Genomic DNA, 18,532 nt, shown 5'->3' with positions numbered 1-18,532 from the left:
CCGGGAAACTACCATATCAAAACATATAGTTTATGCATTCGATTTTGAACTATCAAATACTCAAACCATTCCTTCCATACATTATTTTCCCAGTATTTCATATTTCTATTTTAATAAAAAGTAAAGTTTTTCAAGAAATTATAAATTTATTTTGAATATAAATATAATTTGCATAATCTACAACAAATTCTCCTTCTTTTGACACCTTATTTCCTAGAATTGCCAAAGTGTGAAAGTCGGAAATTGGAGACTTTCTTACGAAATATTAAAACCAAGCTTGTGTTAGGGTTTTCAATTTCTTACTTAGTGTCATCGATTCAGAATTAATTCCTCTAATTTTGAAACATCTCAAGAGAGATTTGATCTAATGTTTTTATTTATAAATCCATGCAATCAATTTTGCAGTTTACTATCGTCTCATAACTTAAAAAATGTTTGTATTTTTGTACCCATTTTTGTTTAAAGTTCCCCGCTATTTATTATAATTTTTGCTGATATATATTTTTTTAAATAGATTATTTAAGTTTTCGTTAGCTTTTATTGCTGGCAAACAAAAAATCGTATAATTGACAGAATAAATGCTTCAACACAAAAATTTGCCAATGATTATTTCTAGCAGTTCAGCAAGTCCTGAAAGCGGATTGGGTACATCGCACACATCACTGCCGGGCTCAGGTCAAGGTAGTGCGAACGAGAATGCAATTGGGGAAGATGCCTATTTTGAAAATGAAGCTGAAGCTCTTCAGCCCCTAGGAACGTGTAGAGCCCTGTATCCATTTGAAGGTAGGATAATAACCTCTTTTGTTTCTCCAATCCATTTCATCTATTTAAATCAAACTCTTATATATACTTAAGCATCAAGTGAAGGAAGCATTCCCATGAACGAAGGTGAAGAACTACAAGTTATCGAAATCGATCAGGGTGATGGTTGGACCCGAGTGCGGAGACTTAACGGTTCGAATGGTTGGGATGAGGGTTTCGTGCCAACTAGCTACATTGAATGCACACTATATGCTTAGAACGAAGTTTCCTTTTCTTTTCTCTCTTCCAAAGTTTCGAATTACATTTTAAAAAATTCTGTTAAATTTTCGGTGTTCTTTAACAAAAAACAAAATAAAGAAGAAACTTAAATTGTTTCTTGTGTGGCCTTGTAAACAACAGACTAAAAACAAAAAAGCTAAATTCACAAAAACATAACCCTTTAAACTTTTTTGAAAGAAGCCGATAAACAATGATTATGGCCAAGAGTGATGAATGAGTTTAAGTTAGTGTTTTTTTAAAAAGTAATTTTTAACAAAATGAAAAAGAATGAGAATGAATGGGAATATGTGCATAAAATGGTGATTTTATTATAAAAAATAAAATAACAAAAATAAAATAAAGTATTTTTGTTTAAAAGCTGTGAAAAAGAAATGAAGAGAAAGGAAACTCAAACACAACATTTGTATCTTTATCATTTTAAAATCAATTAACTGAAAGTTTAAAGTTTTGTTTTAAATACAAAAAAAAATATAAAAGTAAAAATTCTTGTCCATTTTTATATTTTATAATAATCGTGACTTTAAAAAACATGCTAGGCATAATGCCTACAGACCTCGGGTGAGAAATAAAAATACAGCAAGATTATAATAAACTATGTATACAAGAAAGTTTCAGTCAAATCCTCCCTTTTTTGTTTAAATAATAAAAAAACAGAAAATACAAAATTATCAGCAATAAAAAATAAAATAAAATTGCAAATGAATGATATAAACAAAATAAACTGAAATAAATCTAATACAATATTAAAATAATAAACGATATTAATTTATAAGAATATTTATGTTACAACGTTTCCCATACTTTTTTTTACGCAAAACACATTCAATATAAAACCATTCTAGGTATTATAAAAAAAAAACTATTATATACTAGACTTAAATAAAAAATGTATAAACAAACAAATTATATATATATATATACAACCTATAAATATATAAAAATGATAAAGTAAAAACAAGAATATGATATGAATGCTTATTTTAATTTCCTTAACTCTTACATGAATTTATTTATAAGTTACGTAATTTTATTTTTCAATATAGTATTCTTTTTTATTTTTTTATTTTTATTTTGTGAAATAATTTAATTTTATATATAATAAAAACAAATAATAATACAAAAACAACAAAGTATGGAAGAAATACAAAAAAAAAGAAAATGCTTTTCTTATCAATTAAAAATTAATTGAACTAAGAATAATTATTATAATATGCAATGCGGTATAGAAGTATATATATCTATAATTATATTTAATTATAAATATATGTATATAAAATGCGCTTAAACAATAAATAAGTAAAATAGTTATTCTGTAAAACAAAAATAAAAAAGAATTAAAATAAATTTATAATTTACAAATCTATATATATATATGTATATATATATACGTATATATAAAAAATATAAAAACAAAATCAAATTAAAGTGGAGAATTCCAAATTTTATATTCAAATTTTGTGTTTTTATTTTGTTTTTAATAATTTCTCATTTATTGTTTTAAATGTACTTTTTTTTCTTTCAGTGGGTGATGGTATTTTTCCTTGACGAATTAATTTGGCAAGGCTTTAAAAAACTCTTTTTATTTCTATCTGTATTTCTATGAAGATCGAATTTTTAAGATCTAATTTGTTTATGTTATCTTAACAGCTAATTTTTGGACAAAGTTTTCATCTCTTATACTTTCTTAACTGAAAAATTAAAATTTGATTAAAATATTGCTTATATCTTCAACAAATTCTAAAATATTACAACCCTTGTTTGAACCTCAGTTTGGGATCAATCTTCGATATTTTGGACCCTAAACTTTGAGGGTCTTAGAATTAAGAACTCGGTTTTTTGATTTTTGAAATTGATTTGGGAAAATCTGGCATCACAAGAATCTCAACTAAACCAAGGTAATATTTTTTTTCTTTAATCCATTTAAAAAAATGAGAAATAATTTTGGGTTAAGTATTGATCCTTATTGTATCTACGTGGTTCAACGAAGGATCGCAAACTGAATTTAAGGCTCTGATTATAAATAGCGAATAGAACTTATGTATCTTGTGAATTTTATAATTTCGTTCGCTTCAAAAATTCTAAACTTTTTGAAGAATCGACTTGTCAATTTTCAATCAAGCTAGCTAGTAATTCAGACGTCTAATTTGAAATCACTTTTAATGGCAAGATTTACTCTTTAAGGGTTTATCAATTCGCAAGAATCAGTACCCGTGAGTACAAAATTTAGGTGGCACAGGCAGGGATTGTACCCAAGACCTCTGGTATGACAGTCATACGGACTCACCATCAAGCGACGGGTACTACCTCGTCAAATTCTTGAATTTGAAATTCCGCTGATGCCGCTAACGATTCAATTTGTGTGAGTTTAAATTTTAAAATTGTAATAATGGCCAAATATTACAAAAAAAAATATTGATAAAATTGTGAATTTTTGGTAAATATTAAATACTTACATATGTATTTTCGAACGACGAATAGGAATCATTTAAAAAGTCGAGAAGTCAATAACAAAGGAAAAGAGTGGCATTGAGTTGAGATATTGCTGCAAATTTTCCTTGACACCTTATGAACAGGCTGTAGATAACCTTCTCAGAAGGAGTGAGGCAGAAAATCCCATCGAGAATTGATTCAATATAAGCAATGCGGCTTTGCCTCAAGCAGCTTATTCGACGTGGATTTTTCTTCATAAACAAACATTTTTGTCCTTTTTGGAAAAATGTTTAACTATGGGTTCCTTTTGAACACTAATGTTTTTCCTTCAATACCTTGAAATAGTAAAATTTATCGTTTACAATTAGAATATGTCATTTTAAATGTAAGATAGTTTTCTTGAACTAATGTTGAAGTTTGCTATTACTGTGCTCAAATTGCTAAAGGCTCTTAAGCCGACTTGAGTATTTTTTAGCTATTTATCCTTGTTTTAAATATTCTGTCGATACATTATTTTTCTTTTAACAGCCGTTGATAAATTAAAAAAAGAATACCTTTTGTAAAATAGCTTAAGTATACTTCATGTGGTTTCGTAAGAGGTAAAACAACTTAACAAGGGGATGATCCGTCTTTTGCATCTATTTATTTTATTTATCAGATAAAAGAGAGAAATAATTTTGGTAAAATATCTTTACTAGTTTCTGTGTGTTCGATGTTATTTTAAACAATAGTAAAATCAATTATGTCAACTTAAGATCTTTTGAACACAAAACTTATCTTTTATTTACATTTCTTCTATTGACTCAAGATGTTTTGCCATATTTGCTAAATAAAAAAAAGATTAGAAATAAAATCACAATAACGTTTAAACTGACCTTAAAACATCTTAGGATACTTAGTAAACGAAGCGCTGTAAAAGTTGTTTTGTCAGAAAAACATTTTTACATGCATTACATATTGTGCTTATTAAAATCAAAAACACTTTATTAATATCCATCTCATTTAAACAAAAGTTGCAATTTCAAAATCCACTTTCTAAAAAACTATACAAATAGACTTAAGAGCTTTAACCTTTTGAACACTAGTACTGCGACAATCGAAGTTCGCTAAATTATTCGCAACTTTTCGAGTATTCGATTTGTTATTCTAAATTAAGGCCAAAAATACCAACTTGTTTTCGAAATAACAAAAATGTATTTAAAAAAAGATTACTGCCAAAATTAAAACTCACAAATTATTCAAATATTTTAAAATTTGTCGCAAAATTGGCTACTGGTTGCTATGAAAATATCAAACTTCACGTAAGAACTTAGTTTCAATCGTGACCTAATGTCCAAACTCAATTTTAATTCTAAATCCAGTTCTAAGAAAATGATTGAAAGTGAAGAAATGCTCTTGTTCTTAATAATTTAAATCTAAGTTTCAATAATAAGCCGAGAATTACTAGACATAGTTTTATATTTATTTTAGAACTTCATCAAGAAACTGCCTGTGAAAGTAAATAAGAAAAAACATAATTCGGTCCACCAAATAATATACAAATCGACATCCTCATAAGCAAACCTCGTAACTCACAAATTGCAAATTTCACCAAAGAACAAGAGTTCCGCATTTAAATATTTTTGAATTAATGTTAAACTTGGAATTATGAAGTCAGTATTCGGTATTATATTTATTGAGTGCTTAACTATATAAATATCGTTTTTAATGTGGAGTTTCGTGGCCTGCTTATGAAATTGACAAAATGCATAGTTCTTCGAAGCCCTGGGAATCCATTTCATGCATCAGAAAATCTGTATGGTTTTGAACGTGGAAGTGATGATTATTTAAAGGATATGATTTGTCAATACGCACAAAGCATTCCTTAAGCGTAGATAGGTGTCTATATTTTTTTTCAAACTCGTCCGTTTTTGAAATTGTCATTCTGCTATGGGTGATTTCTCTAATGTATGTATTTGTTTTATTTTTAAGTTATTTAGACATGATTTTTGTTTTGAAAATGTGTTATTATTATTTGCGAAGGTTAAGCACCTCCAACTCTATTCTTGATTTCGCCTAAACTTATTAATAATTTATGTTCCTGTTCTTAATTTTTTTTATATTTTAATTTGAGATGAATTTGAAATAAAAAGAAAATTGCAGAACAATTTTTGCATGACTTATACTTTTAAATAAAAGAAAAGTGAATCGACTGAATTTTTATATTATAATAATAAAACTAAACAAATGAGACAAAATTAAAGATAGATAAAGAAAGAACAAATAAAAATGATAAAATTTAAGTAGATAGCTACAACTAAAATAATAAAAAGTAATAAATAAAAGACACACTCATAGAATACGTTTTTATAAATTATTAAAAATGCTTAGCTAAACCTACATTATAACTTGTATATCATTGTGTTTTGCTAACACAATTAAATTTTTATTTGCATATAATTAGTATAATTTGTATAAAAAAAGTAAAAGCAAATGAATTCGAACGCAATTTATAGATTTATTATTATTACATTAATTTATGTACATACATATTTAATTTAAAATATTATACTAACTATAACTATACAAGCAGACTATGTAAATATAAATTTAAAACAAACATTATAAAACCTACTAAAACCATTTATCCAAAACAGATCTTTAAACAAAAAAAAAATACCTACATTTTTATGAACAACTAACTAAATTCAACAAAAGTAAATTTAAAAATATATTAAAAAATAAACATATTTTGTAAATGTCACACCTCTAAAAATCTTCTACTTGCAACAATCAGTCAACAAAATAAAAAAAACTTTACACCTTTAACATCTGCTATATGCACCATCTTCAGAGCGTTCATGTTATTCTTTAATTATTATTATTATTATATATTAACTAATATTATATATTATAACGTATACTTGGCACGCGAAACTGAGAATGAAAAATAAAATAGATCTAAGAAACAAAAATTAAAAATGAAATGAAAATGTAAAACAAAAATACGCCGAAATAAAAACTCAAAAACTCAATTATACGAATTTATTTGTTTTATTTCAAAATTTAAAAAACTTTTCAAAATACCCACAATATTCAATATATAAGAAATTTTATTGTTTTTCAAAATATATAAGATTTGTAGAAAATCTTACCAAATTTACACACGTTTCCATCATAAGAAAATAACAAAGTGCTGAATATTTTGGAGCCTTCTGTTTTGTCTTCAGGAAGGCTATAGTTTCAGTTAGTATGTTTCTTACACTGCAAGCTGAAATAATTTTTACATTTTTGTTAATTAAACTTAATGCACCTTGAATTTTGATTTCCTCGGACTTCAAATGGCAAAAACACTGCTTCACAATAAAATCCATATCGTCTTCTTTTAAGTGCTTCTTTTTGAGTATCCTAACAGCGTTTACGACTTGATTGTAATCACTCGAACATATGAAGTGTAAAATTTTGTTTGATGGAATAATTTGGGCTATTTTTGGACTCGTAAGCGAAGGCTCTTGACTTATATAAGATAGAATCTGAATAAACATTAAAAAAAGTTTTTAAAGTAAAGTAGGTTGAATTTTGTTTAAGATTTTATTTGAAGTACCATTTTATTTGATAGTTTGGTATTTGGAGCGAATCTTTCTGCAAAGTATATTATGTACTTATTAGCGGGGTATAACATTTGATTGTCCGAACAAAAATCACTGCATTTTGCTAGTAAATATTCCGATATTGTTTGAACTCCAGTATATTCGAGTGCGCTTAGAAATGCATAATTTGAAAAGTACTGGAAAAGGATACAGAAATTCTTTTAAACAAAATTAGGGTACATAATTAGGGTATTTCGGTTATAAAATTCCGTTGTAATTTTCCGAAATTTACTTGTTACCTCAAATCTAATACATTGAAATAAGTTTAGAAATTATTTTCATTCCAAATTTTAGAAAAATTCGTTAGGAAATTTAATTCCAGATAGCCCCATTAATAAAATGAAAACTTACAGCATAAATTCTTAAAATCTTCCAAATCTCGTCATTATTGAGATAGCCTTCTGAATTTTGTAACATTATTGTAAGATTTTCTAAAACCCTGTGAGCATTTATGAAATTGCGTAGTTGTTTTTTGAAAAACGAACATCCATAAAGTAAAATTAAAATTTTACAATTCTGAACAATTTCAATGGGTGTTAGGTCAATTATGGAATCAGGCAAATGACTTTGAAGACATGTTTCAAGTATCAAAAGGCTTTGAGATGAGGATTCTCTCGAATAGACGATAAATGAAGTTAAGAATATTTTCATGGAATATTGGGTGTATTTTGGTATTTTTCTGAAAAAGGAAAAAGTGTAAAGGGAATGTTTGAATTTATCAATACAAAATATTTTACCTAGAGGATTTTGAGAGGTTGAAAATTATCGATTCACCCTTTAATTTTACTATCTTCTTGAGAATTTTGTTGCAAATGTGTTTACTGAAGTGTGGAGTCCAAAGAATAACATTGAGCATTGAAATGCAAAATTTGAATAGTTCTGAGTCAGGGCTCCTTGATTCCAATATCTATAAAATAAATTATAAGACTTCTTTTTATTATTTATTTTACTTTTAAAAACAAAATATTGATTCAGTTAAAAATAAAAATGGAAATGTCAGATGTTATATTTTTTCAGAATTCTTAACATATTGCTTTTGATTTTTTATTATCTCTTTGGAGAGTTTCCATCGAAAAATATTTCACCCGAAAACATTTCATTTCACTTTTTCTCTGTTGCGGGATTCAAACGGAATTAACACAACCCACAAACAAAACGATGCTTTTTTAAGGGATTAAGCTGTCTTGAGTTCGAATTTCCCTTTATAATTTTTCATATAAGGTTTTAAAAATATGCCTCTTTAAAAAAGTTAAAATAAATTGTGTTTTTAAGGCTAAGATAAGACACAACATTGTGTCATTGTTTTAATAAAATACGGTCTGGAGTTAAATATAAGTGCTACTTTCGAATACGAACATCAGCAGCACCTTCTAAAATCCTACAGTTTTCTAACATCATGTTTTCTTCAACATGTTTTAAAAACTTAATAGCGAACAAGACGTGCTTCCAAACAGATTTGTCATTTTCTGACTTTTAACTCGAATGGTTCAGAGTTTCTATAAGATTTATGTTGGAAAGTTGAAATCTATCAACTTATTAAAATTGTTCGAAATATTTAAAGTAGTACCATTGGCGTACAGGTGAGTGCGGCGGACTATCATACCAGATTTCTTTGGTTCAATACCTGCCTGATTTGTCAGCTAAAATTTTTCATCCTACTGCCAGGAAAAACTAATTTTCGACCAGCGTAATTGATTTTCACTGTTTGAGCTATGATTTCGAACTAAAGGTCATTCAAGATTGAAATGGTGCTTGGTTTTCTTGAAGTGAAATTTCCTCCAGTTGAAACTCGTAAGAGATTTAAAAATTCGGGAGGAACAAATATTTCAGGTAATTTTTTCTTAGTGAATCTCATATATAATCCTGAAAGTCTTACCATAATCTGCTCCAAGACAAAACTCATCGGCCCATAAAATATATTTTCTAAACATTTGACTTGTAGTTTATCTGCTTGGTTGCAAGATCTTTAAAATATTAATTTAAATAAAAATATTATAAAATTTTTAGGGTTTTCAACATTTTCATGAACTCACCTTAGTAACCCAAACAGAATTTCAATGATTTTAAAAAGCCACAACTCACTTGCATCTTTATAATATTTCTGAAGCAAATAATCTAAAAACAAATCAGCTAATTGAAAAACTTTCATTATCAATTGGAAGTTTTTGAAAACACATTTATGAGTTTCCATGATTCTCAATAAGTGAAGATAGATTTGAATTGTCAGATGTTTTATTGGTGTTGCAATACACTGTTCGTCATTAACAAGTTCGATAAATTTCAAAAGGCATACAAAAGTTGATTGTAGGTCTTCATCTTCCCTTGGTGAAGACTCTTTCAGAAGGTACCTGTCAATTTTAAGTTGCAGACATATAAGTGTTTTAAATTTTGAAAATTTTATAGTTAAGAACTTACTTTTTCAAAAGAATATCCAAACTACTTACAATCTCGAAAAAATCGAATTGAAATGATTCAATTTTATTATTTGGAACACATAAAGTTAACACTCGAATTATATTTTTAAAAATATTTAAAAATTGTTGATTTCGAAAATGGTTATCCTTCATAAGGTGTCGAATTAGTTTTAGAGATGGCATTAAAATTGATAGTTGTGAACTGATGATATCGGTTAAGGAAGATCCTATATTAGTTTTTAAAACTTCTTCGATGGCTCTTTGTTTTTCGTTACTTTGCTCAATGTAATCAATAAGTTGCCAAATTTTTTGAATTTGAAGTTGGAAATTTTGAGACGTAATCGAGGATGTTAGAGCATAAGAATATCCTTCAAACTTGTTCATTGTTATTAGGAAAAATTTAACTTAATAACTTGATAAAACAGCGGATATGCTTTTAAGTAGGCTTTGCTTATTCAAGAACTATATCGAGAGTGATTTTACCGAACTCTAGAACAAGCAAAGTCTAGCTCATGGCTTATTGAGGAAATTAAATGGTAGCCATCTTTAAAACAAAAATTAATCAGTGGGTGGTTCAAAACTGTAAATATTATGATCACTTTAAATTAGGAGGTCACTCTTGACCCACCTTGTGTGTACATACAAACCAGTATGTATAAAAGCGTTGGAACCATTGTACAGTTAACAAACTGGCCCTCAATTAATGGCTTTAAAAGGTTAATGACCTAACCATAGCCGTCCACAGAAATTGTTTTAAAGGGTGGAAAGTTGTCGCAACCAAAAGTTGTACCTATTTGTTTATCAATTTTTATTTCAAATACGAAAATTGGAATTTTTTAGCATTTTTTCTTAACTTGGCTTCAAAATCCACATCAATGTCTTACAATTCCGGCCATAAAAATCATTAATCGTAGCTTGGTCCATTTTACTATATTACATATTACATATATTTACTATTACACCAGCCTTATTTTAAATATGTACATAAGTTTCAATCACATCATTCTTCGTCAGCTAAAAAATCTTAATAAAGCGAAGTTTTTGGTCTTCAAACGTTACGGTTGTGCCTATCAACGTAAAATGTTGTGTTCATAATTGCTCTCTAAATGCAGTAACCTATAGTCTATTCTTTAAAAACGCTTGAACAATCTTATCTATTATAGTTACCTCTCTGTTGAAATTATCAAAGACTGAAAATAAAAAGTTGTTCTAAAAAGTGTTTTCAGTCTCCCTAATTGAATTTCATCAAAAATTTCTAGTTTTCTACCAGGCGTTCATAATGCAAAGTAGGAATGTTATTTTGGTCTTACTGAGCGTACCTTCCTAAATTCCTTTTATGTTCTTCTTACTTGAAGCTAGCTCCGCCCTCTAACTGTTCATAGAAACTATGACTGAATATGCTTGTGTATCGCTTTGTTTCTTCTTCTTTGTTGAAAAATTGAACTCCACCTTTAAACTGTTTAATGAAACTAAAGGGTGTTTATGTAGACGTATAGTTTTCAATCTGGCAATTCTTTTTTTGGAGTTGGTCTTTTAGACAGCTATCACTTCATTTATATTGTCTTTGTCTTTTTATAATGAATATACTTAATCTAGTAAGACCTTTTGCAAGTTGAGTAAATTTATTAACAAATTCATGGTTCCGTTCTTGCTACATCAAGAACGTATTCGGCGTGTTATTGTTCACATACGGCCCAATTGCTTCAAAGAGTTTTCGTACATTAAGAGTCGAAATAAAAGATTTTTAGAAAGATGTCTGTGCTTCCGTACGTTCTCGACGTTTTTTCGTCGTCCATAGGTCAAGAACCAGTAGAGATATCGACTTAAAATAAATTTTGTTATACAGATAATAATGCAGAAAGATGCAGAAAGAGCTCTCAAGGAAATTGGGAGGATGTTTTTTTTTACCATATCAGTTTAAAAAAAGGTGAAAATTTTGGTTAACCCCAAATGTCTTACGAACCAAAAACGCTAGAGACTTGAATTAAATTTTATATAATATATTGTAACGTAATACCAAACAGATATATTTTTTGAGAAAAAAATCAATTAATGGTATTTTTATAAATCAAAAAACCTGAAAATCAAATTTGTCACCTCGAAAATTTTACGAATACAAAATGATTTTATCTCCAAAACTATTTTTTGCAACGAAAAATAACGTTTTTAACATCTGGTAAAATTTTGAGAAAAATCGAATAGACAGTTTTTTTTATATAAAAAATAAAAACCAGAGAAAAACGTAACTCAAAGTTGTCAAAAGTTGAATTTCGACTCAAATATCTTTTCAAAACATTAAGATTATGGCTTTCAACTAATTTTAGCTTATAAGAAATATTATTTTCAACATTCTGAGAAAATTTGAGAAAACTCGAATGAACAGTTTTTTTACAAAAAATAAAAACCTAAGCAAAAGAATGAATAAAAGTTTTTAGAAATTGATTTTCGAATAAAATATTTTTTTCAAAAGTTTGATATATTGGCTTTAAGCTACTTTTATCTTTTGAGAATATTGTTGTCAACATTCAGTAAAATTTGAGAAAAATCTAATTGATAGTTTTGTAAAAAAAATAAAAACCTAAAAAAAATAATACTAAAACTTGAACAAAATTTACTTTCGACTCAAATAGCTTTTCAAATATTAAAAATCTTGTCTTCAAACTTTTTTAATTCACATTAAATATTTTTTTCGATATTCAGTATTTTTTTTTTAATCCAACAGTCCGGTTTTTCATAAAAAAATATCTACAAAAAATAGTATGCAAATTTGGTAATTAATTTCATTCATTAAATTTGTAAAAAATTAAGAAATGCTACTTAAACTGGTTAACATTTTTTTCGACTCAAAATCTATTTAAAAAATAGATTTTCAAACTAAACTATTTCCTTATATGAAAAATATTGTTGGTAATTTTTAAGAATAATTCAACTAACAACTTTTTTAACCTAACTCGAAAACGTACAAACTTTTAAGCAAGACAAATCGACAGACGTGATGGGAAGTTATCAGTGTGGGTCGAATCCCAGCCTCTTTTTTTAACTTGATCTTATCTTATCACCCGTCAACACCCTTTACGCAACTAGAATTTGTCTTGATTTCTTTTAAAAGTCTTTGACTTTGTCTTCCCAGAGCTTTTCCATTGGCCAGTTCCTTAAAATTGGCAACCTCCTTAAAATAGAGAAAAAGGTAACGATAGTTATACAGAAGCTATAGCGATACACAAGCTTATTCATTCTGTTCTGATTCTAGTTTCTTTTAACAGTTAGGGGTTGGAGTTAGCTTTAAGAAAAAAAAGAACATAAAAGGAATTAACGTAGGCACACTCAAGTAAGATCAAAACAAAATATTAAATCTACTTTCTATTATGATCGCCTGGTGAAAATCAATCTAAGTGTAGAGAAAGGAAAAAGATTACGACAGTACCTATTGCAGTGCGTATTTTGTGTTTTTTCTGTCACTATCAGTTTTAATTCTTCTACACGTCTGAAAAAGGCCATTTAAATTATAAAAAAATAAATTTTCTAAGAACTTGTTTGACGATTTGATAGTCGAAATCAAGTTCTTAGATGGAAAATTAAATATTACCCTTGGTCTTGTTTATATTGTGCTAAAACGAATATTTCGGGCGATCATAATTGTTGCACTATTTATAAAACTGATTGACCAAAAGCCAAGAGAAGTGATTTGTTGGCGACTTCGAACACTCTACTTAGCTTTATCTCCTGATTCGATTCTAATCACAAAAGTTCTTGTATTATTTATTTGAATATTATAGGTGTATTTTAATCTATCACGAATCACGAAATCCGTTCGTAATTTTTGTACTTTGAAAAATTTCATAATTAAATTTATTGCTGGTTATGTTTTCGTTATTTGCATTTATTATTTATATAAACAAAAACTTATTAAATATGTACCTTTAAAACATTTTTTCCTTTTACAAGAAAGTCCTGATTAAAAAAAAAACGTATATGCATGTGGCTTACATTTAAAAACTGAGATCCAATAATTAATATATAAGTTTTAGCTATCATCATAAACAAAAGAATAATTTTTTAAGATGTCCTAAATTCAAATCTCGTCTTTAAATTTTTCTATCACATCAGGTTTTTAAAATATATATGCCCCTTAAAAAATGCTAAAAACATTTAAAAAATGGGGTTTTTGGGACTATGTTAAAACTCAAAATATCTCTTAAAAATAAATAATTATATGACAACTTTGAAAAGTACACATCTTTCTCTTTAAGATACAATTTGAAGCATTTTGTATGTTACTTAGTTTCTCATTAATCATTATCTAAATCTATATTTAGGAAAAATTTGAATTTGATTTGAATTTGAATAGTTTTGGAAAGACGTCTTAGACTTAATTTTTATTGTTGATTTCGAATCTAAACTCTTGTTTTAACTATTTGCTCAAGTTTTGAAAAATACCTGCTTTCAACATTATTTTTACATTTTTAATATATTTCAAAAACTTGATATAATACAATTGTTAGGAGAAAAGATTCGTTAACTTAAACTTACTTTCAATCCGTTTTGACTCTTTTTTTTGTGGAAACCATTTTAGCCAAAAAAAGTCTAGAAAAGGTTTATAGATTTGGAAAACAATTACGGATTTAGTTAAAAAAAATGACTTTATAAATCTAGACAGCCTTATGCACTTGTATTTTCTAACTTTGAAAAGTGATATCTAAAAAATCTGACGTTATACATTAATATTGATATAAGTGTCAGTAAAGAAACTTTGTGACCAGTGATAATTGAACATTTATTTTTGTCTTAAATTTTCTTGATTTTAGTCGAGCATTTTCTTATTGGAATCTACTATTTGGAGTAAGAGTTGATCATTACAAGTACAAAATACAACTGGGAGTAAAAGGAGAATCGAACGTTTCCAGAAGGCCGACTTTGATCCCAAATATAATTTGAAAAACTTTTATCGAAAAATAGATTATTAGTTTCATTTTATTATCAAACATGACAAAGTTAAATCTCAAAACAAATTTATCAATGAAACAAACCAATAAAAGCTTTAACTGGCACCTTAAGTCAAGTTTAACTGTATTTGAAATCAATCCCGAAAATGAATGAATGGATACTTTACTGTGTTGTCTTTTGATTACAGAAAATATAAAATATTGATCTATTTTTTATTTTTACTTACGGAAATTCATGTTTCTGAAGGGATGATTCTATTTTGTCAAGAAAAAATGGAACGAATCGTTCCATGACTGATTTCTGTGAGAGAAACATTTCCGGTGGATTTCAATCAGGAATTTGTTGAAATCATACAAATTTTCAATGATCGCTGTAAACAACCTGTCAAAAAAATTTCAATGTTTGGGTCCAATAATGATAACCAATGGTATCTTCAGCTGGCCCCTTAATTACTGTTTAAATAATATATCACTATGTAATAATTTTATAATGTTTTAAAAACGCATCAATTCAATTAAAAAATTGGAATATAGCTAACGAAACAAAAAGAATGAGATACACATTTTTTTGTATTCAGAAAAACAAGAATCACTAAGCCTGTGAAAAACATCTTCAATAGAAAAGGTTTTTTGCAATCAGCAACGCTTACTCAATCCCACTTTTTGTCAAGATGCTGATCCAAACAATCTTGTGATATTTAAGCTACAAGTCTAGCTTTTCCAGCAGCTTTATGCACTAACAAGCTTTCAACCTAACAAATTGCTACAAAATCCCACAAACTTGTAGGACGATACCAACAAAACTTTTGCTAATAAAAATCAAGCTTAAAAAACTACTCGTAAATATGAAAATAAAAATAATTACTGTGTAGTACCAAGTACGTGTACATTAGGGTGACCGCAACTCCCGAAGACATTTTTTTTTGTCGAATTCGTTACGGGGGAACCCCATAAAATGATCAGCCTTTGCAGATTTTTAGCTAGCCAAAATTTCAGCTCGATTCGATAACGCTAAATGCTGCCGACACGTGCTCAAAGTTTCAAAAAACTCTTTTTTCTCTGTTTTGCGAAGTAAACTAGCCCTAGCTCCCAAACAACTGTCCCTATTCTCATTATTTATACAGGGTGTCCCGTAAGTAATGGATAACCCTGAAATGCCGCATAGTAGGCTTTATGACCGTCCTGAAAACTGATAAAAAAAGTTCTATCCCAACCACAAGAAAAGTTATATGCATTTTTTTGTTCTTTGCTTTATTTTTTTTTCTTACTTTACATTTTTTGAATACCACGACTACAAGTGAATGAGTTCCATCATTTTTTTCAGGAATATTTTACATTACTTGTGCCAACACATAAGTAGAAGAAAATTATTATAACTGTTGGACTTTGCGGTTTCTACGATGTTGTCCTAATAATAAATCAAAGCTTTCTACTTCTAGGGTCGAATACATTATTGATAAAAATGTCAAAAAAGTGCAGCTGCCTCCACACGATTCCTTACTTCCTCTAAAGACCTGATCGGCTTGCTGTATACGATTTCCTTAATGCATCCCCAATGAAACAAATCAAGTGGATTTAGGTATGGTGAACGAGGTGGCCATAAAATTGGTCCCAGACGTCCTATCCATCTGCCTGGATATCTGGCATTTAAAAATGCCCGTACAGGCACAGCAAACTGTGCTGTACAACCATCATTTTTAAGCCAATGGGATTCCTTTAGTTCTTGAGGCACTTCTTCCAGCAAGGTTGGGAGATCATTTTGGAGGAACTCCAAATAACCTTGGGCAGTTAAAATCAACGGCAACTCAAAGGGTCCAATTATTTTCCCATTGAGAATCCCAGTGCAATAGTTTATTTTGAATTGGTATTGAGACCTGTCTTCCCTCATGATGTTTGGGTTTTGCAGTGCCCAAAAGTGGAGATTAGTGTAGCCATCTCTTTTAAATCTCGACTCATCGCTCCAAAGAATTTTGTCAAAAAACTGAGGATCTTCTTCAATTTTCACTATCATTCACTTCCTTCCGAGAAACAGCTTCACTATCATTCACTTCCTTCCGAGAAACAGCTATGGACTCTAATAAACACTCGATAATCCGGGTGACGTGCGTTAGGGTACCTTTCCCTATACAGAGTCACGGCTTCGTTTGCGTTGCCTTAGCACACTCCATAAATGAAATGTATGTTTGCATATTCTTATGCAGAATACAAAATACGTGGCATCGAAAAAGTTCAATCCAAAGTCTTAATTATCGAAAAGCAGGTTCAGGAAAACAGCTATTTAGACCGTTAATTTTTCTGAAGAATGAACAATAAAAACGATATAAGTAAGTGTTCGTCGTGGTCTTAATCTTATGAATTAAGATCAAATTACAAGAACTTTGGTTCAAAATTTAAAAAACTTACGAATTTATGCGGTCTCACTTTCTCAGGATCTTACAATTTACTATTAAAAAAAAATCAATTAAAATTAAATCAGAAGACTTTTTGTTTGGAGAAAATAACAAATAAACTAATAGCAACCAACAAAATATTTGATGGGTTTGTTAAAGCCCAATAGAACAGGTAAAATTCAAAACAAGCTAGAAAATGTAACCGTTTTTTGCACTTTTTGACATTTTTATCAATAATGTATTCGGCCCTAGAAGTTGAAAGCTTGGATTTATCATTAGGACAACATCGTAGAAACCGCCAATAAATCAAAAGTCTGCTATGTTCAACGCTTGGTATTATTTTAACGTTTACTGTGCTAATTTTGAAAACTTTTGTTTTTGCTAAATTTACTCTAGTATTGCAGATTTTTACCAATAACTTGCTATTGACTCTAGATATAATAATAAGTAATACCATTTTGAAATCTGTATTAAACGCGCATTTTTTAAAATAGTTGGCAACTCAGTTCATGCATTTTTTTTTATACCAGCTATGATTTAACTTTTTCAAAAACTATTTGTTTTCACATTTTGCATTGAAATTCAATGTTAAATAATTTGTTTCTCTAAGAAGTCCAACAGTTATAATAATTTTCTTCTACTTATGTGTTGGCACAAGTAATGTAAAATATTCCTAAAAAAATTATGGAACTCATTCACCTGTAGTCGTGGTATTCAAAAAATGTAAAGTAAGAAAAAAAATAAAGCAAAGAACAAAAAAATGCATATAACTTTTCTTGTGGTTGGGATAGAACTTTTTTTATCAATTTTTTAGGACGGTCATAAAGTCTACTATGCGGCATTTCAGGGTTATCCATTACTTACGGGACACCCTGTATAAATAATGAGAATAGGGACAGTTGTTTGGGAGCTAGGGCTAGTTTACTTCGCAAAACAGAGAAAAAAGAGGTTTTTGAAACTTTGAGCACGTGTCGGCAGCATTTAGCGTTATCGAATCGAGCTGAAATTTTGGCTAGCTAAAAATCTGCAAAGACTGATCATTTTATGGGGTTCCCCCGACCCAATTTCGAAAATCGATTTATTGCGGTCACTCTAGTGTACATGTACATTGTTTATTTTAAGGTCAAAACAATTTAATTATTCTCTGTAGGTACCTCATAATTATTAGATAACACATTTTAGATTTAAATATTACTTTTAAGTTTTTGGTAATTCAAGCAAATAATGTTTTTTAAAGGCTTATAAGAATGAAGTCTCTATCCCACAAAAAGAACAACCATAAGTTTATTTCTTGTTAAAAGAATCTATTTATTTGTGTGTAGTACTTTACCACAAAATTATTGTTTCTTTTTTCAACTAGCATGTCAGGTTTAAGCTTTTCATTCTACCAATTTTTGTATTCGTACATGATAGAAGTTCGAGTACTTACCTACCTTTTACTTTTTTTATGTTTGGATTCCTAACATAACAAAAATTATCTAATTTTACAGCTTCTGACCTTCAGGTAGTAAACAGTCTAAATTGACAAAGCAAATTATTGGTTGGTAGCTTGACGATGCTATTCGTATGTGTTTTTATCGTATTTTATGTTAATTTCATCTCATGTCTCGGATGAGTTGTTTTCCAACTTTAGTCGCTCTTGCAAAAAGTTTAAATCTCTTAAAAAATACTGCCCTGAGCTTATA

General features: G+C 28.6%; 2 protein-coding genes across 14 annotated transcripts in view; one reads left to right on the top strand and one right to left on the bottom strand.

The window, feature by feature from the left end:
* Nucleotides 1-1,758, top strand: part of LOC129946997 (formin-binding protein 1-like) — a 139,578-nt gene extending 137,820 nt beyond the window's left edge. For 6 of the 11 annotated variants that reach the window (XM_056057391.1, XM_056057392.1, XM_056057388.1 and 3 more), the window contains 2 exons: nt 617-783; nt 856-1,758. In XM_056057391.1, coding sequence (XP_055913366.1) covers nt 617-783; nt 856-1,019 — 331 coding nt within the window. In that variant the 3' untranslated portion in view covers nt 1,020-1,758. The remainder of the gene's footprint in view (nt 1-616; nt 784-855) is intronic. The other 5 variants (XM_056057394.1, XM_056057393.1, XM_056057389.1 and 2 more) reach the window with 1 other exon arrangement.
* A 2,008-nt stretch (nt 1,759-3,766) lies between these two features.
* LOC129946999 (uncharacterized) lies at nt 3,767-18,409 on the bottom strand. 3 transcript variants are annotated; one of them, XM_056057396.1, is made up of 5 exons: nt 18,277-18,409; nt 7,838-8,007; nt 7,452-7,779; nt 7,055-7,237; nt 3,767-6,983 (listed from the first exon to the last, which is right to left on the bottom strand). In XM_056057396.1, the coding sequence occupies exons 2-5, from the start codon at nt 7,954-7,956 to the stop codon at nt 6,564-6,566; spliced, it is 1,050 nt and encodes a 349-aa protein (XP_055913371.1). In that variant the 5' UTR covers nt 7,957-8,007; nt 18,277-18,409; the 3' UTR covers nt 3,767-6,563. The 3 variants fall into 3 exon arrangements, with proteins under 3 accessions (XP_055913371.1, XP_055913372.1, XP_055913370.1); XM_056057397.1 differs by having other exon boundaries at nt 18,281-18,409; XM_056057395.1 differs by lacking the exon at nt 18,277-18,409 and adding an exon at nt 8,977-9,056.
* Between the last annotated feature and the right edge of the window lie 123 nt (nt 18,410-18,532).

The sequence above is a fragment of the Eupeodes corollae genome, chromosome 2 (assembly GCF_945859685.1).
Source record: "Eupeodes corollae chromosome 2, idEupCoro1.1, whole genome shotgun sequence".
NCBI classification, from domain to species: Eukaryota; Metazoa; Arthropoda; class Insecta; order Diptera; family Syrphidae; genus Eupeodes; species Eupeodes corollae.
This window is presented reverse-complemented; position numbering and strand designations above follow the sequence as displayed.

What these genes read in the sequence shown, in the direction of transcription:
- LOC129946999 (XM_056057395.1), bottom strand. Translation starts at nt 9,003, where the DNA reads ATGAGTTTTGTCTTGGAGCAGATTATG. An exon ending in TTGTCTTGGAGCAGATTATG is followed by an intron (nt 8,008 to 8,976) that starts GTAAGACTTTCA and finishes TTTATTTTATAG; the next exon opens with ATATTGGAATCAAGGAGCCC. An exon ending in AACCTCTCAAAATCCTCTAG is followed by an intron (nt 7,780 to 7,837) that starts GTAAAATATTTT and finishes TTCCTTTTTCAG; the next exon opens with AAAAATACCAAAATACACCC.